At 36.5% G+C, this 27,422-nt stretch overlaps 2 protein-coding genes and 2 pseudogenes across 2 annotated transcripts in view; all 4 read left to right on the top strand.

Moving 5' to 3' along the window:
• Nucleotides 9,894-11,288, top strand: LOC109127363 (annotated as a pseudogene).
• On the top strand, nt 20,671-21,129 carry LOC104728419. Its single transcript, XM_010447397.1, has one exon. It carries the CDS (start codon nt 20,671-20,673, stop codon nt 21,127-21,129), a length of 459 nt encoding a protein of 152 aa, XP_010445699.1.
• LOC104728422 lies at nt 25,149-26,599 on the top strand (annotated as a pseudogene).
• The window catches only part of LOC104724441 (glucose-6-phosphate 1-dehydrogenase, cytoplasmic-like), a 4,418-nt gene continuing 4,016 nt past the window's right edge, over nt 27,021-27,422 (top strand). The window contains exon 1 of the mRNA XM_010442932.2: nt 27,021-27,161. The gene's annotated coding sequence lies outside the window, so the exon portion shown is untranslated. The remainder of the gene's footprint in view (nt 27,162-27,422) is intronic.

Below are 27,422 nucleotides of genomic sequence, written 5' to 3' on the forward strand. Positions count from 1 at the left end.
AGTTACATATGTTGTCAATGGACGGCAATACAAAATGGTGTACTACCTCACTGACGGTATCTATCCCAAATCGGCAACTTTCATCCAATCAATTACACTTCCACATGGCCATAAAGCAAAACACTTTGCTCAATGTCAAGAAGCATGCCGGAAAGATGTAGAGCATGCATTTGGAGTCTTGCAAGCTCGTTTTGCAATCGTGAAGAATCTCGCGCTTTTTTGGGATAAAGGAAAAATAGGGAAAATAATAAGAGCATGTATCATTTTGCATAACATGATAGTCCAAGACGAAAGACATGACTACAATTTCTACTATCCATCAGAGTTCCATCACGGAGAAGGAAGCGGAACTTCTCATGTCGATTTAGCATTTTCTACAAATATGTCAACAAATCTAAACAATTTGATGGGCAATCGAAATGACGTTCATGATCCCCAAATGCATGATCGTTTGAAGAAAGACTTGATTGAGCATATATGGCAAAAATTTGGTGCAACCCAACAATAAATCTTGTTCCGAATTTTATATAATATGTTTAATATTTTAATTTTGTAAGATATGTTTACTATTCCGAATTTTGTAAAATATGTTTAATATTCCAAAGTTTGTAAAATATGTTTAATATTCAAAAGTTTTATGTAATATAAAAATTTTAATAATTGTTTTGTCATTTTTGATTATTAAAGTTTGATAATTTATAAACACAAATTAAAAAATTATTATTTTAAAAACTGAGCAACCTTTTATAGGTTCTCTAGTGGAGGGATAATTTTGTTAAAATTCTCTTAGGGTTGCTTTAGTTAATTTAGTATTAATTATATAATTAATTAAGTCAAGAGTAACTTATGATGGGTTCTCCACTAATGATGCTCTAAGCTCCCCTACAAACTAACAACCCCTTCATTCATCAGACTCCGAGTCCACCATCTCCCCTTGCTTGTTTGGCAAAAATGAGTCAAAACACACAATTGAGATAATAAACAAAGAGCTGAGTCCGAAAGAAGAAAGATAAACTTACCTGCTGCGAGAGCATCCTGCAAGATCTTGATAGCCAGACGCATGGCTTTACGATCAGCCCCTGAATCAGCCTTAGGAGCATGGTGAACCAGTTCAGGCAGTGTTGTCTTTGCAGCAGTTTTGCGCGGAGGCGGTTGGCGATCAAGTACCACCGGATGCTAAGTTTGGAGTAGTTGATAGATCAGACTGGGAAACGGAAACCAAAACATGGACTGAGCTTGCAAACCAAGTTGGAGAATCTGGTCATAGACCATCCTGCCAAAATCGAACGGTATTTGATGCATGATCATATATATGACCATAGCTCGACCGGTTGAGATGTACCCGTTGTTGGCAGTCGGGGACCAGTTGCTGCAACACAGCTTGTGCAGCTCCTTGATGACTGGATTCCGAACCACTGCAGGGATCCACTGTTTCCATTGCTTGACCTTACCATCAGACATGAACAGAGCTAAATCCTCCTCCAATATTGCAGCAGTGCGTTGGCGTTGCTCACGAAGATTCACCGATCTGAGACCAAACAGTTCATTGATTCGTGCAGGCGAGAAGTCATACACCCAGTCACGCACGAGTACATCAACCGACTCAGTGTCCACCTTAAAAGTTGGGAGATTGGCCCAAAATTCGTAAACCACATCAGCAACATAGGGTCCTACTCCTGTCACGATCTTAAGCAACCCAGACCTCCTAATCAGGGACTTGAATGTCCCATCATCACCAAAGACAGCACTCGTTTCTGGGGCCAGGGTGCGAGCAGAAAAGGAAACATACCTACGTGCTGCCTCAGTAGAGATAAACCACTTTCGGTCAAACAGGGTAAGGACTGGACCACCAACTCGAGACTTGTTTGAATCCCTGGCAGTACACGATCGCTTGGCAAGGGCTCCCGAGGCAACCATTTCCGATTGTCGCTTGTGAAGGCGAGAGGACATGCTTGGTCCTGGGATCTCAACCGATGGATCAGAGTCGGAGACCTCAACCACGGAAGAACTGATTATGCCCTGCTTCTATTGTGGAGAGGCAGAGGAGGAGTCGCATGCAGCAGGGGACTGAGGCGGATCGGACACCGGGACAATTGGACCGACACGTGAGGATGCAGTGGTAAAGTGCTCAGGAATCTCCTCAGTTTCCAACCCATCGGGGTTGTAGAGAACCATGGTAGTACACGAAGGAGTCGTCGAAGTTATATCTGAAGAGGTTGATCCACCACCAGACAATTGATGTTCCACTGGAGTGATGTCTTACCGTGGTTGCACGAGTCGCTGTAGTCCACTCAGAATAGATTTCATCTCTACAACACGGTTAGCACATATTGACAGTGAAATAAAAAAAAATAAGATCAAGAAGGGGAAAACGATGACCGTTCAATGGACTGTTCGAATTTTTAGATGATGTGATAGGTCTCGATCCTCTTATATATTCCGTGTAACGGGCCAGGATGGGCCTGAGATACACCACGAAGAGAAGCCCATATTGACCTACAGCCACTTGCAAACAGCTTAGTGCAACAATGCTTAATCACGAGCTCGAGTAGAGCAATCACTTAAATTATTCCAGCTCATTGATTAGATGATTCAGACAACACAGAGAATTTCGTTTAGGGACCCAAAAGGAGATTGACACATGAATCATATTGTTGATGGAATTGAATACCTGGAAATTCCTCTTTTGTAAGAAGTGCCAACTTTCTCTTCAGGACTCACACCAAACACTACCACAACTGTCTGAATTGTCAAAAAAAATAGCAGTCGACAATGGTGGTTAGACCTTCACACTGTCATGCTTTCAATCCTTTTATGCCATCCAAACATGCATAGGCAGCTGGAAAATCCTTTGAGGAGGTCGAGAACCATTTTTTTTTTTTTTGATTTTTTTTTTGTATACACACATCTCTCATGTTCCACATGACTTTGTTTTCTCAAGCGCCACTTTGAGGTCCATATATCTTTGTGATTCAGTGATATCATTGACTTCTCAATCACTGAATCTTGTTTAATCTTTTGATGGAGTTGTGAGTCCCTGTCTCTCCTCGGCTCTTTGACCTCCTAATGACATGACAACATTTTACAAGAGGCATGGATCGGCATGATATGCAGCTATTTACCACACAGTCTTTAAGCACAAAGCAACATACTGATCTTTTATGTATCCTAGGATTTCCATGGTCTGATCTGGTGTGTGTCCCTATCATCCAATCAGCACCACTAAAACAAAGGATTAGATTTCACAGATCCCAATGGACTTTCTCAGATTTGTAAATCTGTTAAAGTCCAATAGCTTGGTAAATAAATCAGCTAGCTAAAATTCAGTGCTTACATGATCAATCTCAATCAGTTTCGCCTCAACTAATTCACGAATGAAATGATGTCTAATATCTATGTGTTTGGTTCGTGAGTGTTGAACATGATTCTTTAAAATGTTAATTGCACTTTGATTATCACAATGAAGAAAGATAGAGTCAGAAGCAATACCATAATCAACAGCCATCTGTTTCATCCTCATTAGTTGAGTGCAGCAGCTTCCTATAGCAATGTACTCCGCCTCAGCAGTTGACAGGGATACACTGTTCTACTTCTTATTGTGCCATGATATCAGATTATTTCCCATGAAGAAACATCCACCACTAGTGCTCCTGCAATTGTCTACAGAACCCGCTCAGTCTGCATCACAGTAGCCTGTTAAACTGATGGTTGTATCCTTGGTATAATAGATGCCAAGTTCTATTGTGCCTTTGATGTACTTGATGGTTTTCTTCACAGCCAGGAGATGAGATTTTTTAGGCCTTACTTGATATTTGCACACACACCAACAGCCAAACAGATGTCTGGTCGGCTTGCTGTCAAGTACTGGAGGTTGTCAATCATCCCTCGATACATCTTCTCATCAACATCCTCTCCAGTTTCATCCTCTGAGAGCTTGTCATTTCCACCCATAGATATTTTAGCCTTCTTACTGGTTGTGAGACCGAATCTTGTCACCAAAATTCTTGCATATGTACTTTAAGAAACAAAAATCCCATCAGCTGATTGTTGTACCTGCAAGCCCAAGAAGTAGGTTAGTTCACCACACATGCTCATTTCAAACTCATCGGTCATATTCCTCACAAACTGATCCAAAAGTTGCTGACGATTTGATCCAAAGAGAATGTCATCCACGTATATTTGCACAAACATCATGTCTTTGTTGAGACTGAGAACAAATAGAGTCTTGTCCACACCTCTACGAACATATCCTTGATATATAAGAAACGTCGTCAGTCTTTCATACCAAGCTCTAGGTGCTTGCTTGAGTCCATACAGGGCTTTCTTTAGTTTGTATACATGATGTGGATACTAGGGGTCCTCGAAACCCTTGGGTTGCTCCACATAAACTTCTTTATGAAGAATTCCATTGAGAAATGCACTCTTGACATCCATCTCATCCAATGTGAACTTCAAATCGCATGCCATCCCAAACAAGAAGTGAATAGACTCCAACCTTACAACTGGTGTAAAAGTCTCATCAAAGTCAACCCCTTCTACTTGTGAATATCCTTGAGCAACTAGACGAGCTTTATTTCTCACAATGCACCCATTTCCATCGCTCTTGTTTTTAAACATCCACTTAGTCCCTACAACATTAACATCATTCGGTCTCCTTGTTAGTTCCCATACATCACTGCGAGCAAACTGTTCAAGCTCTTCCTGCATTGCAGCTATCCATAACTCATCTACCAAAACTTCTTTGTGATTCTTTGACTCAATGGAAGAAACAAAACACCCAAACTACACAACTTCAGAGTCCTAAGACATTGGTTGAATGACAGATTTCTGCTTTTTCCCAGCGAGATGCAGAAAATCAATGTAATCGTTTCTCTGTATCAATTATCACCTCTTATTCACGATCAGAAACCTGGTTCTCAACATGCAAACCAGGTTCCTCCGTCACACATATCTTTAAGTTCCCTACTTGAATGGATCCGATTCTACATACTCTTTAATCACACAAGCAATATCGTCACAAAGGGTAACCAAGTTTGCAGCAGTTTTGTTACCGCGTCTTTCTCTCGAATATTATTAATCGCCGGGGGAAAAAAATCAAAATAATAGTTCGCATATATCAATCACACCATATCTAGATTAAATTTCCAAAAAAAAAAAAAAAAAAAAAAAAAAAAAAAAAAAAAAAAAAAAAAAAAAAAAAAAAAAAAAAAAAAAAAAAAAAAAAAAAAAAAAAAAAAAAAAAAAAAAAAAAAAAAAAAAAAAGCTTCAGTCTGCATATCAAGTACTTTACAGCAACTATCAAAGTAATTAACAGGCAAAACTCCTTCAACAGAGCTATATTGGAACTATACATTAAGTAATGTGGTGATAATTGAAGTGAGCTCTATGAATAGGACGTTGTATTGAATATTAGCTCTTTTGGAGATAGTATCATACAGTAGCTAATTCACCATAGCGTTTACCCTCCCTCATATTTCTTAGAGCCAATAACATCATGGCGCAGCTCTAGCTTCGCTTAGATCAGCAAAAGTTTCTTCGCAATTATTGGTATATATGGATGCCTCTTCGGTGTATATTAAACATAAAAGTGAAAGTGCAAAACCACATATAGTCTGCTTACAATATTGTAAGCTCTCACAAGTTCTGACGTGGTGACGTCAGTGTTAAGCATCTCAGATTAAAAAATGAAGGAAAAAAATGAGGACAAGAAAAGTACGAACCCTTATCTTTGTTCTTATATTGGTGATGGGGGGATTGAGACTTAGAAAGGTGTCACTGGTTTAGCCAATCATATTCTTACTTTTGCAGATCCTAATCCATGAGATTTGTTTGGCTTGGTAATGTTGATGATATATAGACATATTCCAAGTTCCGTAAACCCCAAGAGAAAGATTCACGAGCTTTACCATGCATTTTTATGGTAGTAGAGCTAGCCTTAAAATCATGAAGAAAAGAAAAAGAGAGAGACAAAGATGACAGGAAGTACCTTGGTCGAGGATAGCGAAATTTGATCCTCGATCGGTCAGATCAGAGACAAGCTGAGATGGAGACAGAGTTACAGATTTTTTAGATTATGTGCAACACATTATTGGGGTCCATCATAGATTGGTAATCCTTTACTAAGAACAAAAGATTTGAGATGTTGGGGGTTTTGGAAGATGGAGCGCTAATATTTAAGTTTAGAAAGCCCACATATGTACAACTAATCTCGTCTACAAGGATTATTAACGCATTTAATAACTTAAAATGGAAAAATAAAAACAAGAAAGGTAAATTAAATGAAACAGAGAGAAAGAGAATCATACCAACCGTCTAAGTTAGACGGTCTAACACACGCAAAAAAAATAATAAAACTCTAAAGTATTGGAGTAACTTTCATTGGGACAAAAGATGTTAGGACGGGTTTTGATTATACTCGGCTCGATATGGTTGGGACAAAAATCAGTATCTAGTGCCCGACAATTTGTAAAGAAAAGAGCCATATGCTATGGAGAAACTACGGAGGAGGTGGTGAAGATAGGATCAGTGGATTGCCTGACGATTTGCTCGTGCGGATTTCGTTACTGGTTCCAACAAAGGATGCGGTGGCTACCATGATTTTGTCAAAACGATGGCAATCTATCTGGACGATGGTGCCACGACTCAAGTAGGTAGAGAGCAATAATGTTACTCACAAAAAAAGATTTCTTTGCCGTTTACTTGGTGAAAGTGAGCGACGACCACAGTCTATTTGGTGGTTTCTTAACGAGTCATTGAAACTACACAAAGCACGATTAGAAACTTTGGATATAGCACTCGGTCGACGGTCCATATTGTCCTACTGATGCTAATGTGGTAAACTGGTTAGAAAATGCGGTTAAACGTAGGGTTCGTGAACTATTTTTGCATCTTATGTGGTCCGCAGAGCCTATTAGCTTGCCTAAAAGCCTATATACATGTGATACGCTTGTGTATCTCCGTCTTTCCAACAAGGTTTTTGTAGATGTTCATTCTCCCGTATGCCTCCCATCCCTCAAAGATGAAGATTCTCTAGTTGGGCTCTTATCGAGTTGTCCTATTCTCAATTATTTGCATGTGGAGCGACATGACCCAGACAATGTGACAAAGTTTAGTGTTAAAGTGCCATCTTTAGTGACTTTAACGTATCTGAACCATTGTGTTCATTGCAGGTTCCGTGTTGTCACACGGTTAACTTCTCCCAACTTATAGCTAGAGTGTAAAATACCTCCTATATTAAATTGGTTTGAGCCATTAGTGTCTTTGCTTCAAAAGTCTCCAAAACTGAAGGTTCTTCTCATCGACCAGGTTTGTGCCTGCACCATGCATTAACAAAAAGGCAGCAAAACTTCAAAATTAGCAAACATGTTATTATGTTAATTACATTACTTGATGTTGTTTGCTTCACAGGGTTTTCTTAAAAGTGAAGATTTTCCACATTCGTTCAAGCAACCAGATGATGTACCTCTATGCTTGTCAACCAAACTCGAGATCTTTGAGTGGAAAGAATATGGAGGAACAAAGGAAGAGAAACAAATATTAAGATACATTCTTGCCAACTCCAAGTGTTTAACTCTGAAACCAACATGGAATTGGATTAAAAATAAGATAATGAAGGAGTTAAAATCCATGTATAGGGTTTCATCAACATCTCATCTTCTCTTCTCTACTCAATTGGAGTTTGTGGCCAACGTTGAGAAGAACTGACTAATTAATCTTATATATATATATATCAAAGATCATATATGCCATTAGTTAGTCAATCTATTATTTCTGGTTATTCAAGGTATCTGAACACTAAGATGATCATAAGTTCATTGTTTCTGGTTAGTCAATCTACTCCAATGTCTTTGTTATTTTTTGGGTAAATGTTTTAGTTCTTCATTTTTTTTTTACTACTTTGCTCTTTGGATAAGTTTATTATGGGATCCTTTTAATTCTAGTCATAAAATTTGAATTGGCTTTGGTATATGATACACATGCATGCATTGTTCTCCTAATAATTTGTGCTAGTTGCATTCTTGGACTGTTCCCTGAAGCTCTTGACACAGCTTCAACCAAAGACCTTTCTATATAATCAGTCATCTTTTCTTCTTCATGATCAGAATTCTCGATCCTATCAAAATTAGGAGGATGTATGCAAAATGACCTCTATTATATTAGTCATCTTCCTATACTTGCGCACTTACTCGGTTACTACCCCCCTTGTATACTTTTAGAGCCAGGTAACTATGAGTCCAGATAGGATATGAAAATTGTATATATATGGTATAAAAAATGTGTATTTGATAAAGAAGAATCCGCTACACTACACAAGGTACAACCAATCCTATATCCTCACATTTTGCAGAGATATTGATATATCATATTATTTATGTTTTTGAGTCTTAATAGGTTTTATAGGATTTTGGTACGGATGGAGCAGAATGAAGCAATTTGGATCGTTTTGGAGCATTTAACCGGATGAAATCAATTCGAAGTCAAATCAGAAGAAGTGGTGTCGATCGACACCACCTTTGGTGTCGGTCGACACCCCAGTACCCCGACACGAGAAGACTCAAGTTTTGGAAATTTTACAAATCTGCCCCAAGGTTTTCCATATTTGCATCATTAGTTCCTGGACGTGTTTTAGGACATATATATATAGTGTTTTTGGGTTTTAGTAATCTTGGAAGTTTTACTTTAGCAAGTTTTATTTTCTGCAACCCTGAGAGATATTGAGAGATATTGAGAGCTTCTGGGAGAGAGATCTGAACTCCTTTGAGAGAAGAATTCATGAACTCCTTTTACTTTTTAATATCTATTGGTTATTATTCAGAAAGATGATTTGTGTTTCATTGAATATGTCTGAGTAGTTTGCTTGTTAGGTTCAGGGTTTTTTACAGGGATTTTATGATTTAGATCTGTTTATTTAGGATTCATTATCTTTTTAGATCTTCATCATATGTTGTTCCTCATATTAATTCTTGATTGATCACCTAGAGTTAATACCTTAGGAAAATAAATTGATATGAGAATATAATTGATTTTCCTGATAAAACCTTTTGATGAGCAAAATTACTTCTTGCAAAGAGATTTGATTTAGTAATTTTGTAACAATCTAAACCTGTTTTTAAAGCTGATTTTTAACCTAGAATTTTACAAAGAGATTTGAATTTTCTGGTTTTAAATTTAGATAATATTTGCACTAAGAACTGATTTATTTTATAAAAGAGTTTAGAGTTCTAGATCTTATTTTTAATTGCTTGAATCCTAATTAATTTATTGATTTGATATTCCATAATTTCCTGAGAAATTCTCTAGACCTAGCTTTTTGATCCTTGAATTTTCACAGCTTTTATTTAATATTTTGCATTGCTTTTCTTTATTTAAATCAACTTGTTTAGCGTAATATGAAAACTCTATAATTTATTGAGTAGTCTAGAGTACTTGTGGAATTCGACCCCTAAGTACTACAGTGATCTCTTAATTTGAAAGAGTACCTCTAAGGTTTAATTTGAGCATATCATATATTACTATTAACAAAATATTGTGTAAATGGAAAATTGGAACCAAGAATAATGGAAGCACAATAATCAAACATATTTTATTTATTAAGAAAGGTAAATACAATGAAACATAGAAATAGAGAATCATAAAAGGATCATACGAACCGTCTAATATGTATACATAAGAAAAGAGAAGAATAATAAAAAAAAAACACTCATGTGCATTGAGAAAAAGATGCTACGAAACTCAAAAAACAGTCCGGAACAATTTGTGAAGCAAAGAACCATAAGCTGTCCGAGAAATGGAGTTGAAGATAGGATCAGTGCATTGCCAGACGATTTGCTTGTGAGGATCTTGTCATTGGTTCCAACAAAGGATGCAGTGGCCACGATGATTTTATCGAAATGATGGCGAACTATATGGACGATGGTGCCACTAAAACAAAATCTCTTGGCGGTTTACTTGGCCGTTTATTTCGGAAAAGTAAGCGACCACGGTCTATCTGCTGGTTTCTTAACGAGTCATTACGACTCCACAAGGCACATCGATTAGAACGTTTAGATATAGAACTCGGTCCACATTGTCCTATTGATGCTAACGTGGGAAAGTGGATTGCAAGTGCGGTTGATCGCAGGGTTCGTAAATTAGGGTTCGATCTCATGTGGTCCGCCAAACCTACTAGCTTGCCTAAAAGCCTTTATACATGTGATACGCTTGTGGCTCTCCGTCTTTCCAACAAGGTTTATGTAGACGTTTCATCTCCGGTATGCCTCCCATCCCTCAAACGCTTTATCTTGTCTCTGTGGTATACAAAGATGAAGATTCTGTTGTTAGGCTCTTATCGAGTTGTCCTATTCTCATATATTTGTATGTGGTGCGACATAGCCAAGACAACGTGACAAAGTTTAGTGTAAAAGTGCCATCTTTAGTGACCTTTGATTATTATAATTCGGAACGAAAAGTACTTGGTGAAGAAGATGTAGTGAAGGATCTTTGGTCATAGATTCAACAATTTTAAAGGAATTCACCATCGCAGATATTTCGACAAACTCATGCTCGATTGAGAACAACCCTCGCCTTGATAAAACACGTATCTACTTTTGTAGTTATCCCGATGACAAATTTATGAAATCTCTTTCCTCGGTCAGATATCTCGATATATCTCTAAGCGTTGAGACGGTACTTTTCACCTCAGTTTTATTTAAATTATGATCACATTTCCACCAGCTTTTGACTTATGTATACATGTTGTGTGTGTTCATTGCAGGTTGCGTGTTGTCACGCAATTAACTTCTCACAGCTTATAGAGTGTAAAATATGTTCTTTTAATTTAGATTGGTTCGAGCCATTAGTGTCTTTGCTTCAAAATTCTCCTGAACTAAAAGTTCTCGTCATTGACCAGGTTTGTGACTGCACATGCATTAACAAAAAGGGCAGTACAAACGTACTTCAAAATTAGCAAACCATGTTAATTACATTACTTGATCATGTTGTTTGCTTCACAGGGATTTCTCAAGAGTGAATATTTTCAACTTTCGTACAAGCAACCGGATGATGTACCTCTATGCTTGTCAACAAAACTCGAGATCTTTGAGTGGAAAGAGTATGGAGGAACAAGGGAAGAGAAACAAATAATAAGATACATCCTTGCCAACTCCAAGTGTTTGAAGAGAGTTGGAATCTCCTTGAAATCAACATGGAAATGGAATAAAAAGATGATCATGAAGGAGTTAAAATTCATGTATAGGATTTCAACAACATCTCAGCTTCTCTTCTATACTCAATTGGACTTTAGAGTTTGAGGGCTCTTGATATTTAAAGTTGGAGATAATGAACCTCATTGTTTGAGGCGTCTGGGGTGTAAAATCTATATTAAGTTGTTGGGATTTTTATTTCTGTACTAATAATTCATGTTGCTTTCATTCTAAGTTTAATAGAGGATTATAGATTGGTAATCCCTTGTATATCTCCTGTATATTAATAAAGAAGCATTCTCACATAAAAAGCTGACGTGTCGCACGACTTTTTAATAATATAGTCTTATTTCTTATTATTATTTACATCAATATGCCAATGAAATATACGATAATATTTATTTCTATTAGTTTTTAAAAATGAAAGACTTAAAGACCAACTATTAAAATCCGAAAAATATTTAATTACTATTTTTATAACATATTTTCTTATTAAAAGTAAATAATATTTCAAAAACAATTAAAACTTAATTATTTATTTAAATTTTTTAAATGCAAAACTTATTCTCTTATTTTAAAAAATCTGATAACTATACATATATATTTAAAATTTTTAATAAAATTAATTATCACAATAATCATAGAAGTAAAAAAGATCTGATGACTATTCATATATATTTAAAAATTGTAAGAAAAAATAATTATCACAATAATCATAGAAGTAAAAAAACACAGAGAGCCAAATTTATGTTATTCTGATAGAAATGAACCATATATATGTTCGAGATGACATAAGAAATGAAAATACTAATTTATGCAAAAAAACTAGAGCCAACATAAATATGGGAAAAAAAATTAGAGCCAGAAAAGGTTATATTATTGAAAGTAATATTTCACAAATAATTCAAACTTATTTATTTATTTAACTTTTTGCTCAAAGTATGTTTATGGAAACATTTACCATTGAATGTCATTTAATACTTATATTCATATCCAAATAAGTTTATTTAATTCTCTCTAATTAATAATTGCCACCAGATTTTACTTTTTTTTTAATAAACCCTATCGGCCGACCCGATCAGCCCCAATAGAAACGCACCAAAGTGCTTCATAGTGGACTTCTCTCTGAAGGGGCACCCATTATCTGTCCCGAATTTGGAATACTTTCCGACTAATATCATAGGGTAGTCAAACCGCCTGCATTTCTGACTAATAGATAAATCAATTGGGCCAAGACCCAACTGACAGACGTAACATGGGTTAGTTCCTTCCAACATTTACCCAGTTCTCCCTTACCACTGGACCACAGCTGTGCAGACCAGATTTTACTTATGTATTGTGTTCATTGCAGGTTGCCTTGTGTCACACGATCAACTTCTCACAGTTGACATATCGTAAATATGCCCGTTCAGTTCAAATTGTGAAAAGACCCGTCCCGTTTTTTTTTTAAATAATAAATAATAATAATAATAATAATAATAATAATAATAATAATAATAATATTAATAATATTAATAATAATAATAATAATAATAAACTAAACTAGTTGACCCATACCCACTATCCACCTAACCAAAAACACACAACAGCGGATAACATAACCAATACCATTAAACCAATAAATCCAATAACCATTATTAATTCATTATAATTAAACCAATAATCCAAACAACATGAATCAAAGAACCAGCAACCTAAACCACATTCTAATGACTCATCTCTAGCAACCTAGCAAAGCCAGACAACAACCAATCGAGACATTAGAACATCCTCCTCTTCATCGCCTTGATTCCACGATCACACATTGCCTTTACCTGCACCGCAAACACAAATTGAGATGCATGAGTATTTGATAGACACTCAATGAGGCAATCCTCCCATCAATTGGGCTATACACACAAGCAATTGAGATACTCTAATCATCAAACAACAATCAACAAACAAACTAGGAACTGCATCGACCGACACCAACCATGCATTGACCGACACCAACAGGGGTTGCATCGACCGACACAAGCTTGCATCGACCGATGCAAGACTAGCCTGCATCGACTGACGCATGCTCGACATTGCACGAAATCCCTAATTGCATCGACTGACGCCTCCACATGGCATCGACTGATGCTCCTTGGTCAAAATGCGCTGTCCTCGCAATGCATCGACCGACACACAAAGTACATCAACCGATGCACGTGCCGAGCATCGTTTCTCCTCGAAGCTTCTCGCTGGATCACCGTTCCTACACCAACAACTCGATCCCAAGCCACAAGAAAGCTTCACAAAGCCCCAAATAACATTCTAACAAGCTAAACAACACATAAACAAGCAGATCAGAGAAATCTCCAGCTTAGATAAGCCATGGTCATGCACTCACCTTTGCCAAGAAGATTCTGAACCTCAAACAGGAAGATCTACGCTTCTAGGAAGCTCCTACCACGATCCCAACTACAGATCTCTACAGGAACAGCCTCAAATCTCCCAAAAAAACTCAAGAACACTCAAGAACTTTTTCCTCTCTTTATTTTTCTCCCAAAAACGGCCAAACTCGTCTAATGACGACAAAACTCGACTTAGAGTTTTCCCTAACCCAAAACGCAGCGTTTTACTTAAGCCGAACTGCAAAGAACCAACCTTGCATCGACCGATGCATCCCCTAAACCGGGATTCTGGTTCGCGGATGTTACAAATTGTCTTGAGACATTAATGTCTTTGCTACAAAGTTCTCATGAACTAAAAGTTCTTCTCATCGACCAGGTTTGTGCCTGCGCATGCATTAACTAATTAACAAAAGGGAATTTCAAAATTAATTAGGAAACATGCATGTTAATAACTACATTATATTCCTTGATGTTGTTTGCTTTGCTTCACAGAGACTTATCAAGAGAATGAAAGCCCTTATACTTTCATTTAATGAACCGGATGATGTACCTCTATGGAGGAACAAGCCAAGAGAAACAAGTATTAAGATACATATTTGCCAACTCCAAGTGTTTGAAGAGAGTTGGAATCTCCTTGAAATCAACATGAAACGGAATGAAAAGAAGAAGATAATGGAGGAGCTAAAATCCATGTATAGGAATTCAACTATGATGTGTCTGCATTTTATAGGATTTTAACCTTAGTTTTTACACTTGTTTTGAGTCTTATATTAGGTCCAAGTGTGCTTTAGAGTCTTTTTAGTCTTTTGTGAGTCTGTAAAGGTTCTAGGTCACTTGGGAAGGAAACTGAGCGTTTTGGGGATGAAAACAAGCATCTGGAAATAAAATGGTTGAAGAACGATCGGACTAGCAAGCAGATGGAGCAAACGCAGAAAAGCATCCGAGATCGGCTGAACCTCATTCGAGATCGACCAGTCCCGTACCCGAAGCAACTTTTCCTTTTATGTTTTAAATCGACTTTTAGGGTTTTATTTTACTATTTAAGCACGAGGTTCGACCTCTAGAAAGACAACTTTTATTCTACGCAGCTTTTGAGCACTTGTAAGCTTTGGGAGAAGATCTCTTATCCTTTCTAACCCTTTGGAGAAGAATTCTGAACCCTTTTATTTCTCTTTGCAATTCAATTATGTTTTCTTCATCTTTGATTTGCAGTTCTTTTACTTCAATGTCTGAGTAGTTTTACTATTGGGTTTCGGGTTTCAAAAAGGGGTTTATGATTCTCTAAACTTAGGTTGTTAGATTTGGGGTTGATCTTATTGTTCTTCATCTATTGTTGTTCTTAATGCTTAAGCTAGACTGATCACCTAGATTAAGATCTTAGGTTCAATTCATCGTGGCACCGAAAGTGTTGTTGAGTTACTTTAAAGAAACATAGGTGAGCAAGGTGGACCTTAGCCAACGGAAGTTGAAGTTGAGGCACCTTGTGAACAAATCAAACTTGAACTTAATGCTTGCTTGTTTAGCTGGATTCAAACGGAAGTTTAGGTTCTAGCTATTTCTTTGCATAGTTAGCTAACACTGCGGAAGTAGATTACCTTTATAATTGAGATTTGAGTTCAAGAACGGTATATAATGCTTTCCCAATCTATCATCCAAATTTGTGGTTGTATCTCCTAACTGATTCCCTACGCCCAATATCTTTTCTTGATTTCAAAACCCTTATTTATTTTCTGTTTTTAATCGGTTACTTAAAACACAAACTTTCTCTTTGCCTTAGCTATATTCGGTCTATATAATTTCATAGTGCATCGCCTGGTCTCTGAGGATTCGACCTTGAAGTGTTACGACGACACCACTGGATCGTGGTTGAGTGCACATTAGGTTCTAATTGACCTTTGATCAAACTACATCTCAACTTCTCTTATCCACTCAGTTTGGAGTTTAAGAGCCCTTTGACACTTTCATAGATTACATATTTACATGTATAGAGTCATGAATTAATTGTGCTACCAATTCATATTGCTTTCTAACTACTATATTAATTGGGAAGTACAAAAACTAACCTTAAAATGTGTAAAAATTACATTCAATTGCCATTAGAAAAACTTTATTAAGATTAATTAATTAAATAAATAAATATAATTAATTAAAAAACGAAAATTGGGGACACATAAAATAAAATAAATTGAAGAAAAGTAAAAAAAATCTATTAGAATCAAAACTAATTGGTACTTTAAAAAAAATAACAGCTAAGATTTTAAAAATCTAATCGAATAAAATCTAAAGTTCATTACATTCAAATGTTTTATTAACAGGTTTTCAATAAACATTTTTAAAATACAAAAATTTTATATAAGCAAACCAAATTTTTAATCACAAATCTTTATAAATAAAATAATAACAAAATAAATTATTAAAAAATTTATCAAACAAAAAGTTCAGCCCGTGGTTTTCCCCGGGTTAATACCTAATTCTACATTAATTTGGAGTAAAATCGTCACAAACTCTGAATTGGCCTTTTGGTACATCATCAAATTTACACTGATTGTTTTTTCTAAATATCTATTGTTTGTCTTTTCTCTATATATGTTTTAATGAAGCAAACAACATATTTGCTTTCTAATAATCCGTACGTATTCATACAAAAAATCTGAAAAAATAGATATAAAAAAAGGTGGAGAAAATGGCGGAAGCCTAAAACCACACGGACCTCTTCCTTCTCGAATATAATTTCTAGTAGTTGAAGCTTCCGTCGTTATCTCTACTATTAGAATTGCCAAACATCAACAGATTAGTGCACGTTTTTATATTATATAAATCAGAAGATTCGTTATGTTCCTATATATATTCGGTTACTCCCCCTTTTATCCTTTTATTTTTAGAGCTGATAACTAGAGAGTAGATAGGATATATGTAACATCTAGGGTTTTCGTGCTATGTCGAGCATGCGTTGGTCGATGTAATGGGAGTATCGGTCGATGCAAGTGAACCTTGCATCGGTCGATGCATATCATGTGTCGGTCGACGCAACCCCAACTGATGTCGATTGATGCATGCTTGGTGTCGGTCGACGCAGAGTCCTGGTTTGTTATTGTTGATTGTTGATTGTTGGTTGATGGTTAGAGATGTCTCTATTGCTTGTGTGTATAGCCCAGTATATGGGAGGATTGCCTTATTGAGTGTTTATAAAATACTCATGCATTGCAATTTGTGTTTGTGGTGCAGGTAAAGGCAAAGTGTGATCGTGGAATCAAGGCATTTAATAGGAGGATGTTCTAGGGACTCGATTGGTTGTTGTCTGGCATTGCTAGGTTGCTAGAGTTGGGTCATTAGAAACATTACTAGGTTTCTGGTTCTATGATTCATGTTGGTTGATTTTTTGCATATTGTTTATGTTATAATTATTAGATTATTATTGGATATTGGTATTGGTTATTTCTGTTGTTGAATATGTTTGTGGTTAGATGGCTACTGGGTATGGGACCACTAGTTGTAGTCTACTTATTATTACTATTACTATTATTTATTATTTATAAAAAAACGGGTCGGCTCGTTTCAATATGAAAATTGTATCTATTTAGTATACAAATGTGCGTATATGATAAAGAAGAATCCACTACTATGTAATGTACTACACAAGTTTCCAGCATCTCTTGTTCAGTCAATCCTATATTCTTACATTTTGCAGACTTCAATCAAACCATCCTCATGATCATAGACATATACAAACAGAGCCGGCCCACCCATAAAGCAGGAAAAATAGCTGCTTTAGGCCACAGATATAATAAATGTTGTAGGTACATATATACAAGAGATTAGGCAGGTTTGTGGGCTCTGTATCATGCAATTAAGTAGCAAGTCCTTGTAGAAGTCCTTGGAAAGAGCCTTCAACACAGCTGGCTTTTTCACAGTTTTTTTTTTAAATTTTATTTACAGGTTTTTGTTTTCCTCTTTTTTGGTTTTCCTTTTTTTTTGGTTGGAAAAGTCGTACATTTTTTAAATAAATTTATTACTTTAAATTAATACAAATGAAAATCTTATTATATAAAGTTGAGTTTTGAATGTTAGTCATTACCATGATTTTGACACGTGTCAAGTTATTAACCTGAGATTTTGACATTGTAAAAGTTAATATTTAATAGAGAATTTAAGATTACGACAAAAACAAAAAATTTTGTTTAAAATAATATTAATAATGTAAAATAATAATTATCAAAAAATTACAAAAACTAAGCAGTTTTTTAAATAATTATAAGGAGATTATATATATATATATAATTCATAAAATTTGAAATTATAACATTAGTTACTTATTTTAATTTTAAGTTATTAATTCTACAAAAAAAAATAGTAAAGGGATTAAGGAAAATATACAGTAAATTACTAATTCTAAAAAATGTAAATACACACTTCTATATAAACATAGATCGTCTCATATTTTTTCATCTAACAAAATAATTTATTCAAAAATATTGCTTTCAACTTTGTTCTATTGGTGGAACTTTTTTAATTGGAAGACAAATTTTCCTTTTTTTTAAAAAACCAAAATATACTTCTACTTTCTCTTTTTTCAGTTTGGAATAGGTAATATTTGCATCTTCTTTTTCTAATACTGTATTTTAAAATTTATTGTAGTAGTTTTAAATTGTTTTCTTTAATTTTTATTTTTATCTTTGAATTATTTGAGATTCATATATTACAGTGCTTATAATTTTTTATTATTTCTTTAATTATGTCAAATTAATTTTCTTCTAATTTCTCAACTTTGATTGGTTGGTCATAGAACTTTTTTTGTACAAACATAATTGTTACCATCCATTCAATCCCAAAAAGAGATAAAGAGGAGAAAGTCATTAACCTAATGGCTGAATAAAATAGGCTAATCAATCACAAGCTTACAACAAACATAGATAGATTAAAAAAAATCGTTGTTGATAGATCCATAGGAGCTCGGAGACAAAGGCTACATCATGGTATGTCAAAGAAACTTTCAAGGATACATTGGAAAATTTAACATTAGTTACTATCATTTTGAGGTAGCTAAAAGACGTGAACATGTTCTTTCCACACAAAAGGAGAGCAGAGCCGAGGTTCTCTTTATGGTGGAGGAGGGTGGACACAAGGTTATCTCTCCAAGGAAGGAAGGTGGGGGAGGTTGGACGCAAGGTTAGTTCTCTACATAAGGGAGGAGGCAAAACTGAGGTTCTCTCCATGGTTAGTCATACACTATTTTGATGTAATTTATTTTTTATTTGAATTACTTTTTGAGCTAACAACTTTAATGATTAATAAAACTATGCAAAATGGTGTGGTTCCAATCGGGTGGCTGAACTATTGGAGCTGATATCAGAGCCTGCTTGATTGTGAGGAAAGCCTCCAAGCAAACATCAGTAAACTCAAAAAGGATGTCCTTGCATAACAGTTGGGTGAGTGGTCTAGCTATTTTAGAGAAATCCTTTATGAATCGTCGATAAAATCCAGCATGACCAAGGAAGCTGCGTATATCTTTCACTATTTTAGGCGGTTGTAGATTGGTGTAGAAGTCTCATTTGCGAGGCAAGACTATGAGATTAAGCATAGTCTAATCAATTTGGTTCAGAATTGTGTGTTTCACGGGTTGCCATCGGAGAGTCCTCTAGATCACATCGAGGCTTTTGAAAGACTGACTAGTACGACGAGGTCTAATGGTGTCCCCTACGACTACCTCATGCTGACTTTGTTCCAGTTCTCTTTGGCGGATAAGGCGCTGAGATGGCTGAATCTTCTGGATCCTGGATCGCTCACCACTTGGGCACAATGTAGAGCAGCTTTCCTAAATCACTTCTACACCAAATCGCGCTCAGCTAAATTTCGAAGCAAAATCACTACATTTTCTCAAGGAGGCATGGAGACATTTTGCGAAGCATGGGAGAGGTTCAAGGAATATCTGAGAGACTGTCCTCACCACGGTTACACCCAAGAGAACCTGATGAACATCTTCTATGGGGGTATCGAACAAAAGTACCAGATGGCGTTAGACACAGCTAGCAAAGGAGACTTCTCCACAACCACCGCAAATGAGGCCAATGCACTAATAGAAAACTTGCGGCAAGCAATAGCAATCACGGCACAGACTATGATCGTATGGTGCGGGTCAATGCTGTCGAGACTGATGCTATTAAGGATCTCACAGCCAAGGTGAATCTCCTACTGAAAAGGGATCACCAAAACGTTAACTTGTGCGAGGAACAGGCTGGGGGATATGCAGATTTCGGAGCTGAGACATACCTTGAGGGTACGGAGGAGATGAACTACATAGGAGGACAAAGAAATTTTCAGAATCGAGGCTTTAACCAGAATTTTAGGAATCATCCTAACCTGTCCTATAGGAGCAACAATGTCGAGAATCCTCATGATCAGATCTATCCACCACGACCTCAGCAGAGCAATTTCGCACAGGGCTTCCCGAACAAGGGGACAGGCTTTCGAGGATCGAATTTTCAACAGAAACCTCAAGTCAATAACTTCTCACAAGGTTATCAAGCGACTCCACCACAGGCCGCAGCCTCGCAAGAGAGAAAATTCGAACAGATGATGCATGCTTTAATGGAAAATCAAAAGAAAAACGCCACTAAGGTGAATGTCAAGATCGACAGCATGTATTCTGAGCTGAATGGGAGGATAGAATCATTAAACACTCACATGAGAGTGTTGGAGAACCAAGTGGCACAGTCTGCACCGAGAGTCAAGGCACCTCCAGGAACACTTCCAGGGAAAAACGAGGCTAATCCAAAAGAATTTGTAAATGTCATCATCCTTCGAAGCGGTAGGGAACTTAAAGAACCACAGCAAAGAGAAGGGACTGACCGATCCAATAACAAGACTGGCCAATCCAAAACACAAAATCAGGAAAGCACCTCTGACGAGGTTCCTAACAAAGCTACTGATGGCATTAAAATCTCTGGTACAGCTACTGCTGGGGGGAGGGCAACCTTGCAGACCCCAATCGCCTTATGTACCCAAACTCCCTTGCCCTACTCGTCGTAAGTCCAAGATATAGGAGCGAGAATATGAAAAGCTGAAATCAGTGGTAGGAGCTTCAGGTCAGACTCCCTTTCATCGAAGCAGTAAGGATGGTTCCATCTCTCAAGAAATACATGAAGGAGATCCTCACTGATAAGCTCAGTTTGGAGAAAGTAGTAATGTATATCACGCAAGAATGCAGTTCAATGCTCCAAAATCAAATGCCAGAAAAATGTGGAGATCCAGGACCGTTTACTTTTCCTTGCACAATAGGAGATCTCAAGTTCAATAAATGCCTCTGCGATTTAGGAGCAAGTGTGAGCCTGATGCCACTCAGCGTTGCAACGCGACTTGGTCTATACACTTTCAAGCCGACCCAAGTCACTTTAGTCCTAGCTGATCACTCTACCCGACATCCAGAAGGGGTATTGGAGAGCCTACCAGTGCAAATTGGGAACTTCTATATACCCACTGACTTCATTGTTTTGAAACTCGACGAGGAATCCCAAGAACCCATTCTACTTGGAAGACCTTTCTTGGCCACGGATGGTGCAATGATAAACGTCTGAGAGGGAAAAATTTATTTGCACATGGATGATTTGGTCTTGAGATTCAACCTGGAGAAAGTAGCTAAGAAACCCACAATCGATGGCCAAACCTTCTGGGTTGACACAATTTGAGAAATAGCTGACGAGATCTATGAAGAAGTGTGTACAAGTGATCACCTGGCCGTGGCATTGACAAAGAAGGAACCAGAGCTGGGATACCTGTCTGAGGAGACTGTGAAGATGGCAAAGACACTCGATGCTGCAACAGTTCTGGGAAATGAGGTCCTATTCGTCAATTTGCAAACTGGACTGACCGATCTGGAAACTGAATTGACCGATCCAGCTCCTCCTGTGGAAATAACCGATAAAAGCGATCGGTTGACCATTCTTGGCGATGGATCAACCAATCCCGAGATCTGCTCTGGGACCAAGGAGAACCAGGAGGACTGGAGCGAACTCAAAGCTCCAAATTTGGACTTGAAACCACTCCCTGAAGGGCTAAGGTACACTTATCTTGGACCTAACTCCACCTATCCTGTTATTATCAATTCTAACCTGAATAATATTGAGACCGCACTCTTGCTCTGCGAGTTAAGAAAATATAGGAAGACTTTGGGCTATTCCTTAGATGATATTTCAAGTATATCATTGGAGTTATGCTCACACCTTATTCACCTTGAAGACCCTTCTAAGTCGTCCATCGAACATCAAAGAAGGCTGAATCGAAACCTCAAGGAAGTGGTGAAGAAGGAGATCCTTAAACTATTGGGAGCCGGAGTTATTTTCCCAATCTCTGACAGCACTTGGGTGAGCCCAGTCCATGTATTGCCAAAGAAAGGAGGGGTGACAGTAGTTGCAAATGAAAAGAACGAGTTGATCCCCACCAAGAAGGTAACAGGATATCGGATGTGCATCGACTACCGCAAGCTCAATGCAGCCACCAGTAAGGACCACTTCCCCCTTCCATTCATTGACCAAATGCTTGAGCGCTTAGCAAACCACCCTTATTACTGCTTCCTTGATGGTTACTCCGGTTTCTTTCAGATTCCGATTCACCCGGATGATCAGGAGAAAACTACTTTCACTTGCTCTTATGGCACATTCGCTTACCGACGGATGCCTTTTGGGTTATGAAATGCCCCGACAACGAAGCCAAATTGATCAAAGGTCAATTAAAACCCAAGGTGCACTCAACCACGATCTAGTGGTGTCGTCATAGCACTTCAGGGTCGAATCCACAGAGACCAAACAATGCACTATAAAATTGTAAAGATCAAATCTAGCTAAGGAAAAAGGAAATTTTTGTGACAAGTAATTATCAAAACAGGAAAAATAAAAGAGTGCTTAAATTCAGAGAAAAGTATTGGGCATTGGGAGTCTATTAGGAATTATGATCACTAATTCAGATGATAGATTGGGAAAGCATTAGATACCGTTCTTGAACTCAAATCTCGAATGTAAAACTAACCTATTGTCGCAGTGTTAGTTATCTATGCAAGGAATTGATTAAACTCTAAACCGTCGTTTGAATCTAGCAATCCTAGCAAGCAATAAGTTCAAGTTTGATTTTGTTCACAAGGTGCCTTAACTTCAACTTTCGTTGGTTAAGGATCACCTTGCTCACCTATGTTCTTTTCAAGCAATTCAACAACACTTTTGATGTCTAGATGAATCAAACCTACAATCATAAACTAGGTAGCTAATCTAGTTTAAGCGTTAAGAATAACAATAGAGGAAGAACACAATAGATCAATCCCAAATCTAACAACCTAAGTTCAGAGAATCATAAAACCCCTTTTGAAACCCGAAACCCAACAGAGAGACTACTCAGACATAGAAATCAAAGAACAGCAAATCAAAGATGAAGAAAACATGTTTGAATTGCAAAGAGAAAACAAAAGGGTTCAGAATTCTTCTCCAAAAGGTTAAAAAGGATAAGAGATCTTCTCCCAAAGCTTACAAGTACTCAAAAGCTGCGTATAATAAAAAGGTGCCTCTCTAGAGGTCGAGCCTCGTGCTTAAATAGTAAAAATAAAACTCTAAAAGTCGGTTTGAAACATAAAAGGAAAAGTTGTTTCGGGGACAGGACTGGTCGATCTCGAGCGAGGATCAGTCGATCCGGAATGTTTTTCTGCTCTCACTCCATCTGCTTGCTAGCCCGATCAGTCTTCAACCAATTAAGCTCTAGATGCATATTTTCATCCCCAAAGCTCTCAGATTCCTTCCAAAGTCACCTAGAACCTGTAAAGACTCACACAAGACTAAAAAGACTCTAAAAGCACACTTGGACTTAACAAAAGACTCAAAACAAATACAAAAACTATTGTTAAAATCTTATAAAATGCAGACACATCAGTATTGTAGCAAAAAGAAAATTTATAGTACAATATATTTTATTAAATTTAATTTTATTTACAAAAATTTAAACCCGCACATTGGACGTATCCTTATCTAGTGGAATATATAATAAGAGGGGGTATTCAATTTGATATTTTAAGGATTTGGTAGGATTTTGATATTTTAGAATTTTGAAAGATTTAGGAGATTTATAGGAGATTCGATTGTGTTTTAGAGTTTTTCTATTTAAGAAAAAAGAAAATTCTCCAAGATTCTATGAGATTTTATATTAAACTTTGGATGATTTTAAAATATTTTACAACACAAAAAAAAAATCTATGTCAAAATATTTATTAAATTCTGAGGAAGACGATAACTTTATCGCCACCACCACACATTCTAGTAACATATTCACCAAGTAACATTTTCGATTGTTGAGATGTGAGTTCTTGATTAAAATTTGCAGGATGGGAAAGAATGGTTCTGCAAATCTTATATCTTGGTCCCTCGAATCTCTTGGAACCAAACGCAAGCTTCACAAAAATGTCGCAAAAGCTGATCGTTTCTCCCATTGTAAAGACTTTGGTCTTGAGCAAAGTCCCTGAGAAGGTTCCTTATCTATCTGTTTAAATCTTTTTTGGTCCAAAACGGGGTTTGTTTTGATGTGATCATCGCAAATGATTCAGGTAAGGGATTGGATCGATGAGATAGCCCGTGACTGGAGATTTAAAAGGATTATCCCAGCTCATTTCGAAGCTCCAATAAAAACGCAGGAAGATCAGAGTTTCTAGCTGCGTTTGGGTTCCTAGACGATCTTCTAGGGGAAAGATATGTAACTCGTCCTTCACTCTCTCTACTCTTCACTTCGCTAATGGGAAAAGCAGAGAGCTATTTTCGTTAGAGTTGTTGTCGGACTTGATTTTTTACGGATAATTTTTTTTTTGTGAAATCCTTTAAAATCATAACTTCAAAACATAGGATTTTGTTACTCATATTTGTCAACTAAAAAAACAAAAAAAGTCTTGTAGAATCGTTCAAAGTAGCATTTTTTAAAAAGTTGTGATATTTTGAATAACACTAGATTTCAAGTAAGTTTTATAAATCCATGATTGAATAACATGAAATTTTAAATTATTTTAGATGATTTTACATAAATTTTAAGTTGAATAACACTGGATTTTAAAAGATTTTTTAGAATCATCAATTGAATAACAATTGATTTTAAAAATACTTTAAAATCTTCTAAAATATAAGTTGAATACCTCCTGAACATCAGTAACAAAATATTGTGTAAATGGAAAACTGGAACCAAAAAAAATGGAAGCACAATAATCAAAAATATCTTATTCAAATAAAAAAGTAAATACAATGAAACAGGGAAAGAGAGAATCATAAAAGGATCATATGAACCGTGTAATATGTATACATGAGAAAAGAAAAGAAAATAATATAAAGAAAAAAAAAACACTCTTTTTGACAAAAATAAAATAAAATAAAAAGAAAACACTCAAGTGCATTGAGAAAAAGATGCTACGAAACTAAAAAAAAACAGTGCCCATCGATTTCTGAAGCAAAGAACCATAAGCTGTCCGAGATATGGAGTTTGAAGATAGGATCAGTGCAGTGCCAGACGATTTGCTTTTGAGGATCTTGTTATTGGTTCCAACAAAGGATGCAGTGGCCACGATGATTTTATCGAAACGATGGCGATCTGTATGGACAATGTTGCCACAACTTGAGTACACAGAGATCGGAGATTTTGCTCACAGAACAAATTTTCTTGGCGGTTTTAGCCGTTTATTTGGAAAAAGTAAGCGGGCACACCAGAGTCTATTTGGCGGTTTGTTAACGAGTCACTTAAACTACACAAAGCACATCAATTAGAAAGTTTGAATATAGAACTCGGTCCACATTGTCCTATTGATGCTAATGTGGGAAAGTGGTTAGCATATGCGGTTGATCGCAGGGTTTGTAAACTATGTTTTCAGCTCATGTGGTCCGCAGAGCCTATTAGCTTGCCCAAAAGCCTTTATACATGTGATACGCTTGTAAATCTCCGTCTTTCCAACAAGGTTTATGTAGATGTTTCATCTTCTCCAGTATGCCTCCCATCCCTCAAACGTCTTGAGCTTGTCTCTGTGGTATACAAAGATGAAGATTCTCTTGTTAGGCTCTTATCTAGTTGTCCTATTCTCGAATATTTGTATGTGGAGCGACATAGCCAAGACAACGTGACAAAGTTTAGTGTAAAAGTGCCATCTTTGGTGACCTTAAAGTATGTTAATCTGAACCCAAAAGTAGAGGATATTAATCTGAACCCAAAAAGTAGAGGATATTGAAGGAACAACTTTGGTCATAGATTCAGAAAATTTAAAGGAATTAGCCATCGGAGATATTTCGACAAACTCATGCTCGATTGAGAACGAGCCTAGCCTTGATAAAGCAGGTTTATGCTATTTTCGTTATCCTGATGACAAATTTATGAAATCTCTTTCCTCGGTCAGATATCTCGATATATGTCTAAACGTTGAAACGGTACTAAGTTTAATTAACCTCATTTTTTTATATATATATTGTTATGATCACATTAATTGATTTCCACCAGATTATACAACTTACTTACTTATGTACGTGTTGTGTTCATATTGCAGGTTGCGTGGTGTCACGCCATCAACATCTCACAAGTTACAGATTGTAAAATATATCCTTTCAAGTTAGACTGGTGTGAGCCATTTGTGTCTTTGCTTCATAATTCTCCTGAACTGAAATTTCTTCTCATCGACCAGGTTTGTGCCTGCACCATGCATTTTACAGTAAAAGAAGTAGCAAACACATGTTTAATTGTTGTTTTTGCTTCACAGGGACTTCTCAAGAATTAAGACTTTCCACTTTCGTTCAAGCAACCAGATGGTGTACCTCTATGCTTGTCAACGAAACTCGAGATGTTTTTGAGTGGGAAGAATATAGAGGAACAAGGGAAGAGAAACAAGTATTGAGATACATACTTGCCAACTCCAAGTGTTTGAAGAGAGTTGGAATAACTCTGAAACCAACAACATGGAAGCGGAATGAAAAGAAGATGATCAAGGAGTTAAAATCCATGTATAGGAGGATTTCAACAACATCTCAGCTTCTTCTCTACACTTTATCTTGAGTTATTTTAAAGTTGGAGATACTGAGCTCTCGAGTAATTTAATAGATATATTAATATTATTGTAACTCGTGTTCTTGGAATTATTTGTTTAAAACTGTACTAGTAATTCATGTTGCTTTCAATCTAAGATTTGGAGTAGAGTAGTAGTACGCACAAACTCTGAATCTGGCTTTGGTACACACATTATTAATTTTTCCTAAATATTTTTGTTTGCATTTTGGTTAAAATTTGGTATGTGAACAATTTTTTTTGTTTTGTCTCTTTTTCTTTTTTAATATAGATTTTTCTCTTAAAAAAAAAAAAAAAAAAAAAAACAGATGAAGAAAACAACAAATTCGCTTTCTAATAAGAGAGTCGATCCGTACGTATTCAACAAAAAAATCTAAAAAAATATAAAATTTCTAAAAAAGTTGGAGAAAATGACAAAAGCCTAAAACTACACACACCAACCCCTTCCTCCATTTTGTAGTAGTTGAAGCCTACAGGTTCCTTCTTCACCTAACTAAACCTTGCTTTCTGATTTCTCTCTCTCGCCGAAGAATCTGCATCATCGTCTTCTCAGGTTAGATTTCTCAATTCTTCTTATTTCAGATCTCNTTTTTTTTTTTTTTTTTTTTTTTTTTTTGTTTCTCCACGATCGTTAATCGTGAAAGTAAAATGAGCCGAGGTTTATTCTACGATCCGTTTGATTTTGTTTTCTCTCTTTTTTTTGCTCTCTAAATAGATTTATATTTTGTTTGATTTCTCTGGTTTTTTCTTTCCGCTGATGAGATTTGATCTATGTGATGTAACCGAGGCTGTGAACATTTTTTTTTTTTTTTTT

This window comes from Camelina sativa, chromosome 11, assembly GCF_000633955.1.
Source record: "Camelina sativa cultivar DH55 chromosome 11, Cs, whole genome shotgun sequence".
In the NCBI taxonomy this organism is placed as follows: Eukaryota; Viridiplantae; Streptophyta; class Magnoliopsida; order Brassicales; family Brassicaceae; genus Camelina; species Camelina sativa.